At 37.3% G+C, this 7895-nt stretch overlaps 1 protein-coding gene across 1 annotated transcript in view; it reads left to right on the top strand.

The window, feature by feature from the left end:
* Positions 1–1132: 1132 nt before the first annotated feature.
* The window catches only part of LOC118801301 (ankyrin repeat and fibronectin type-III domain-containing protein 1-like), a 60133-nt gene continuing 53370 nt past the window's right edge, over positions 1133–7895 (top strand). The window contains exons 1-2 of the mRNA XM_036561554.1: positions 1133–1247; positions 7390–7430. Of these exons, the coding sequence (XP_036417447.1) occupies positions 1140–1247; positions 7390–7430 (149 nt within the window). The 5' untranslated portion in view covers positions 1133–1139. The remainder of the gene's footprint in view (positions 1248–7389; positions 7431–7895) is intronic.

The raw sequence follows: 7895 nt of genomic DNA, 5'->3' as shown, positions 1-7895 counted from the left end.
CTGTGTAGCCAACATCTACAAAAGTGTCTCGCCAGCGGACGTCTTTTTTTCTGGAGAATTGCTGTGTATAAACAAAAATAACCCGAAAAGGACCAGAGGGGCCCACCTCCATCAGAAGGGTGTCCTGGATTGGTCAGAAGGATGTCCCTGATTAGTTAGAAGGCTGTTCTTGAATGGTCAGAAGGCTGTCTGTGATTGGTCAGAAGGCTGTCCTGGATTGGTCAGAAGACTGTACCTGGTTAGTCAGAGGCTCAGCTCTGATTGGTCCAAGAGCTGTTCATAATCTAAATCCCGATTTTAACCTGCATTGGAGCAGTTTATTTGTGCAGTTGCCATTATGATGTAGTCGGATTAAAATGCTAGATCCAGGAATAGATCAAGCTAAAAGCTGGATAAGCAAGAAATCTTGTTTCTGGAGACAGAGCAGAATCATAGTCAACACTAGAACGAGTGTGAGGAGCTCTTGATTCATCAGTAAGTATCTGGTATAGTGGCGTGTTTTGGTGTATTCTTTCTCTAGATTCTCACAGAATCTCATAGATTCATTTGCATAAAATACATCATACCCAGACTGATAAAACTGGAGCTTCCTCCAGTTTAGATCTCCAGTACTGCTGTATGAAGCTCCATCCATTCAGAGGTCAACCCAGACAAAACAGAGTGAAACCTTGTGCACAACATTGAATCACTATCATAGACCTGTGACTCTAAACGGCTCCTCACAGTGATTTCACTGAAATCCTTTCAGCAGCTTTTACTGTGCATGAAGAATAGTGAGTGATTACTGTCATTGTGATGGTAATTAGCATTCAACACTCACAAACACCTCGTCTCTCTCTCTCTCTCTCTCTCCCTCTCTCTCTCTCTCTTTCTTTCTCTCTCTCTCTTCCTCATTGCTCTCTCTCCTTCATTGTGTGTCTCCCTGTCTCTCTCATCTTTCTATCTCTGCCTTTATCTCTCTATCCCTCATTTCTTTCTCTCTCTCTCTCTCTTTTCTCAACTCATGCTGAACACAGTAAGGGAAGCTTATCGCCTGGCAACCGCAATTAAAGTACAACTGAGCGCAGACAGACCACCAGCTAGAGAGGGAGAGATAGAGAGAGAGAGAGAGAGAGAGAGAGAGAGGGATAGAGGGAGGTATGAGCAGGTATATTGCAGTAGTGAATGGTGAAGTGGACGTGAATGGACTGACGTTTGCGGAGGAGAGAGAGAAAGAGGGAGCGAGCGAGGCAGACTGGACTGTGCTGGTATGTGCTGACTACACGATCATTCACCAATTCATTTACACACTGAGCACTATTGTTCATGCGTGTGTGTGTGTGTGCGTGTGTGTGTGTGTGTGTGTGTGTGTGTGTGTGTGTGTGTGTGTGTGTGTGTGCGTGTGTGTGTGTGTGTGCGTGCGTTTCCTCGTGGAAGTTTTGCCTTAAAGTTTGTAGATGGAGGTTAATTTAACAGTTTGGTATTATAAAATAAATAACAGCTACTTTTCATTATTATTGCCATTATTATTACTGTAGCAACATTAACAGTAAATACATGTAGATGTGGTTATTAAATTATTAGACAGACAGATTCAACTATGTCACTGCTTAGTACAAGTTCAAGGCAACGAAATACAGTTAGTATCTACCAGTAGTGCAAATAGGGAACACAGCTCTGAACAGCTGTTCACACACAAAATCATCATATTTTACATTAAAACACTAAAAAGTGCTGAACTGCAGAAAATATGATGATCCTTAATGTTCCACACTGATTTTGGGACACACTTACTGCAAAACAATGGGATCTAACTCCAAACATGCAATCACCAAACGTCCAGTTTATCGTTTTAATTTTATTAGATGTGTTGTAGTTTTATGAGGTAAATAAGATGACTCTGACCTGATCTGTCCAGGTCTCATCTTGATCTTAACTCAGACTCGCCTCTAATAGTTTTGATGACAGTAGTGTAGACATTTTTTAATACCAGCTTTGCTCATTAAAGTGTAGACAGTGTCATTTAATCCACACAGCATGAGCTTAAGTCTAATAAAAAAAGCCAAAAATCAGCAGTTGGCCAAACTGACTGTAAAGAAATTGGAACTGGAAGTGGCCGTAAAAATGAATGACTGGTGCATCCCGACTTGTGTTAGTCTAATCTGACTGATTTCACTAAATGATTCTACAGCACAAATACAGTCATCGGTGCAGTTCTTACGTTACCCAGACTCAGGTAAAGGTCAGTGACACCGCGGGAGTTTTCCTCTCTCCAGCTGTTTGACTTAACTGATGAAACGCACCACTTAAAACCTTCTAAACCCTCACACACTGATCTAAATGTCACTCCCTCTCTCTCTCTCTCTCTCTCTCTCTCTCTCTCTCTCTTCCTCTCTCTCTCTTCCTCTCTCTCTCCCTCTCTCTCTTTCTTCCTCTCTCTGTGAAGAAGTGCTGTGTTTTTACTGTAAAGCGTGTGATTTATATGGTCTGTTTGTTTTAACTTTCCTCTGAAAGTGTGAGAACGTTAAAGCTGTTAAACAGACAGGTGTTTTGAACAGTTGTGTTTATTCTGAATGAAAATGTGAAGTGAAGGTAAAAGAAATGTCTTTGGAAAATCAGGCAACATGACAAAACAGCATATCTCATTTTATTGTGTAGATCATACAGTACTGTGTGAAGGTCTTAGGCACCTGTGTGCATTGTTTAAAACCGTCTGTCTCGGCTTATGTGTGTATAAATACAGTAAAAAGTATTTCTCATTTGGAAAAAAGCAGTTGGTATCTTGAACGAGTTTGAAGAACAGAGTTTGGTCCCAGATTTCTCTTGATTACTTCTTAGTTTTTGAGACGACAACTCAAGTTCAGGTTGAAGACTGACTACGTTGGGTGCTGGAGTCAGCTCATACCCATGTGCTGCACATGAACAAGGTCCTAAACACAATCACATAGATTGGAATGCAGATTGAATCAATAACAAACAAACCAGGTACAACTCCTCAATAAATTTAAGGATAACAATAACGAATTGTTTTCATCTCAATGTTAAACATTATGTTCATAAAGATAGATTAAATAAATAGAAAATTAAATAGAACAAAACAGTTGAGATATATTCTAGCAAGGTGTTTTATATTACATTAACTAGAAAGTAACAATTTAGTTACACAGGGATTCTAGGAAACATCATTTCTCTGCATGAGCCAGAAAAAGGTTCCTATAGTTTATTAAAATGAGTCGAGTCTTTTCATTTTTTGTATATTGTATATTAATTATATGCTGAGAAAATATCTCTAATCCAAGTAAGGTGAGTGTGAGAGATGGAAGATGGAGAAGAAGGAGAAATGCTATAAAGTCTTATTTTAATCTAGTAAAGGAGGCGTCCTCAGGTAGGAGATCAAAAACAGCTGTAATGGGAGTCGGACTGATGCACCTTTCAAGAATGTCTGAAATTGTATTGAAGATATCTGACCAGTAATGCTGTAATGCTGGACACTTTCAGATCGTAAGGATTAGCTATGCAGGGGCCTGTCGACACCTGGCAGTTCATGTATACATCATCATATGTCCTAGAACAGGGGTGCACAACTCTGGTCCTGGAGGGCTGGTGTCCAGCACAGTTTGGAGGTTTCTCTACTCAAACATTCCCACTAAACCTGGCAATTAGTAGATGAAGGTAATCAGGTGTGTTTGAGCAGGTAAATCACCAAACTGTCAACCTTAATAAACACTTCTATACACTAGAAAAGGAGATATTAGTCCATAAACAACCTTAATAAGCACTTCTATACACTAGAATAGGAGATATTAGTCCATAAACAACCTTAATAAACACTTCTATACACTAGAGGAGGAGATATTAGTCCATAAACAACCTTAATAAGCACTTCTATACACTAGAAAAGGAGATATTAGTCCATAAACAACCTTAATAAACACTTCTATACACTAGACGAGGAGATATTAGTCCATAAACAACCTTAATAAACACTTCTATACACTAGAATAGGAGGTATTAGTCCATAAACAACCTTAATAAACACTTCTATACACTAGAGGAGGAGATATTAGTCCATAAACAACCTTAATAAACACTTCTATACACTAGACGAGGAGATATTAGTCCATAAACAACCTTAATAAGCACTTCTATACACTAGACGAGGAGATATTAGTCCATAAACAACCTTAATAAACACTTCTATACACTAGAATAGGAGATATTAGTCCATAAACAACCTTAATAAACACTTCTATACACTAGAATAGGAGATATTAGTCCATAAACAACCTTAATAAGCACTTCTATACACTATAATATGAGATATTAGTCCATAAACAACCTTAATAAACACTTCTATACACTATAATATGAGATATTAGTCCATAAACAACCTTAATAAACACTTCTATACACTAGACGAGGAGATATTAGTCCATAAACAACCTTAATAAACACTTCTATACACTAGACGAGGAGATATTAGTCCATAAACAACCTTAATAAACACTTCTATACACTAGACGAGGAGATATTAGTCCATAAACAACCTTAATAAACACTTCTATACACTAGAATAGGAGATATTAGTCCATAAACAACCTTAATAAACACTTCTATACACTAGAATATGAGATATTAGTCCATAAACAACCTTAATAAACACTTCTATACACTAGAATGAGATATTAGTCCATAAACAACCTTAATAAGCACTTCTATACACTAGATGAGGAGATATTAGTCCATACACAACCTTAATAAACACTTCTATACACTAGAGTATGAGATATTAGTCCATAAACAACCTTAATAAGCACTTCTATACACTAGAATAGGAGATATTAGTCCATAAACAACCTTAATAAACACTTCTATACACTAGAAAAGGAGATATTAGTCCATAAACAACCTTAATAAACACTTCTATACACTAGAATAGGAGATATTAGTCCATAAACAACCTTAATAAACACTTCTATACACTAGAATAGGAGATATTAGTCCATAAACAACCTTAATAAGCACTTCTATACACTAGACGAGGAGATATTAGTCCATAAACAACCTTAATAAGCACTTCTATACACTAGAATAGGAGATACTGATCCATAAACAACCTTAATAAACACTTCTATACACTAGAATATGAGATATTAGACCATAAACAACCTTAATAAACACTTCTATACACTAGAATGGGAGATATTAGTCCATAAACAACCTTAATAAGCACTTTTATACACTAGAATAGGAGATATTAGTCCATAAACAACCTTAATAAGCACTTCTATACACTAGAATAGGAGATATTAGTCCATAAACAACCTTAATAAGCACTTCTATACACTAGACGAGGAGATATTAGTCCATAAACAACCTTAATAAACACTTCTATACACTAGAATAGGAGATATTAGTCCATAAACAACCTTAATAAGCACTTCTATACACTAGAATAGGAGATATTAGTCCATAAACAACCTTAATAAGCACTTCTATACACTAGACGAGGAGATATTAGTCCATAAACAACCTTAATAAACACTTCTATACACTAGAATAGGAGATATTAGTCCATAAACAACCTTAATAAACACTTCTATACACTAGAATAGGAGATATTAGTCCATAAACAACCTTAATAAGCACTTCTATACACTAGACGAGGAGATATTAGTCCATAAACAACCTTAATAAACACTTCTATACACTAGAATAGGAGATATTAGTCCATAAACAACCTTAATAAGCACTTCTATACACTAGAATAGGAGATATTAGTCCATAAACAACCTTAATAAGCACTTCTATACACTAGACGAGGAGATATTAGTCCATAAACAACCTTAATAAACACTTCTATACACTAGAATAGGAGATATTAGTCCATAAACAACCTTAATAAACACTTCTATACACTAGAATAGGAGATATTAGTCCATAAACAACCTTAATAAGCACTTCTATACACTAGACGAGGAGATATTAGTCCATAAACAACCTTAATAAGCACCTCTATACACTAGACGAGGAGATATTAGTCCATAAACAACCTTAATAAGCACTTCTATACACTAGAATAGGAGATATTAGTCCATAAACAACCTTAATAAGCACTTCTATACACTAGAATAGGAGATATTAGTCCATAAACAACCTTAATAAGCACTTCTATACACTAGACGAGGAGATATTAGTCCATAAACAACCTTAATAAACACTTCTATACACTAGAATAGGAGATATTAGTCCATAAACAACCTTAATAAACACTTCTATACACTAGAATAGGAGATATTAGTCCATAAACAACCTTAATAAACACTTCTATACACTAGAATAGGAGATATTAGTCCATAAACAACCTTAATAAGCACTTCTATACACTAGAATAGGAGATATTAGTCCATAAACAACCTTAATAAGCACTTCTATACACTAGACGAGGAGATATTAGTCCATAAACAACCTTAATAAGCACTTCTATACACTAGAATAGGAGATATTAGTCCATAAACAACCTTAATAAGCACTTCTATACACTAGAATAGGAGATATTAGTCCATAAACAACCTTAATAAGCACTTCTATACACTATACACTATAATCCTTGACCTTGACGCCTCCAGAAGACCAGACCACCGTTAAGGATGTAGGTATGAGTTATGAAATGAACACTGCAAACAAAATATGAAGCCAATGACATCAGACAAAAACAAACTGAAACAGAAAAGCTACGTACACCAACGACAAAAACAGAAACCGCCTGGGAAAGGAGGGTAACAGACTACACAGGTAAAACACTTGTGAAAAGGTGGGGCTACATGGGAGGAGACAGGAGTGGGCGGAGTTAGAAACAGAACACAGTAATATCACTTTAGATTAGGGGCTGCAGAAACAGCTTATAAGTCATTTATAAGCCGTGACCAGGTTATGGTTTATCTTTGTCTTACAGTGAAACGTTACTGTATTGAATAATGATGAATAACTCAACACACCTGATTTGTTCACAAACAGCTGCTGAAAATGGACCCAGAATGCTTTAGCCATGATACAGACTGCTGTTAATGTGAAGACAGTGAGAGGAGACGTTTCTCCTCTGACTTTCAGCGTTTACTCACGGTTGCTAAGTTTTCTTTCTCTGAATTAGAGGAAAAGGAAGACTGAATGACAGTTCTAGCTAGTGAGGTACTTTATGAGTTCTTACTCACCCGTCTCCCTGGAGATGAGGTCAACAAACCCCCGACTGAGTCTGTAAACGAGTGAAGTGCTCCATAGTGTCCCTCATGCTCTTATAGTGGGTAGAACTCAGCTGATCTACAGTGTTTTTGCATACAGACTGTCTGCGTTACTGTGTACGCACTGTCTCACTCTCTGAAATGGTAAAATAGTTTGTTCTGTGTTTTTCAGAGTCTGGGTTCTGCAGACAGAAAGGAGGCCAGACAGAGAAGGTGAGTCTCTCTTTTCACTCTGTGACCAATTAAATTACTCCACTGTCCACTCATACAGCAGTGTTCTAGCAGCCTGTACTGGTGCTCAGCTCACCTGCTGTAGTTCAGTGCTAATGTGCTGATATTTGTGGTCAGTGCTTCATGCTGTAGTTGTAGTTGTTCCTTCATGTTCAGTACTGGAAGGCCATTTGGCTAAGACTCACTGTCAGGGATACCCATATCGCTCTAAAGCAGTCACCTGTTTTTGCTGGTCGGCATGGTAACTAGCTAGTAGAGGCTTTTCGCTGGGCACTTTGCACTGGATAGGATTTCTCTGATTAGTGTCAGAGTGAATTTACAAAAGCACAGTGACTGTGTAAAAACAGGGTCTGAGTGATCTGGTCTGAGGAAGCCGTTCATGGAAAATGTTTCTTGGTTTTTATATCTCCTTTAGCCGCATTCTTGATCTTTTACAGAAGAAGTGCT

The sequence above is a fragment of the Colossoma macropomum genome, unplaced genomic scaffold (genome assembly GCF_904425465.1).
Source record: "Colossoma macropomum unplaced genomic scaffold, Colossoma_macropomum, whole genome shotgun sequence".
Classification (NCBI taxonomy): Eukaryota; Metazoa; Chordata; class Actinopteri; order Characiformes; family Serrasalmidae; genus Colossoma; species Colossoma macropomum.
Note: the sequence above shows the minus strand (reverse complement) of the source record. Positions and strands in the feature narration are given on the sequence as shown.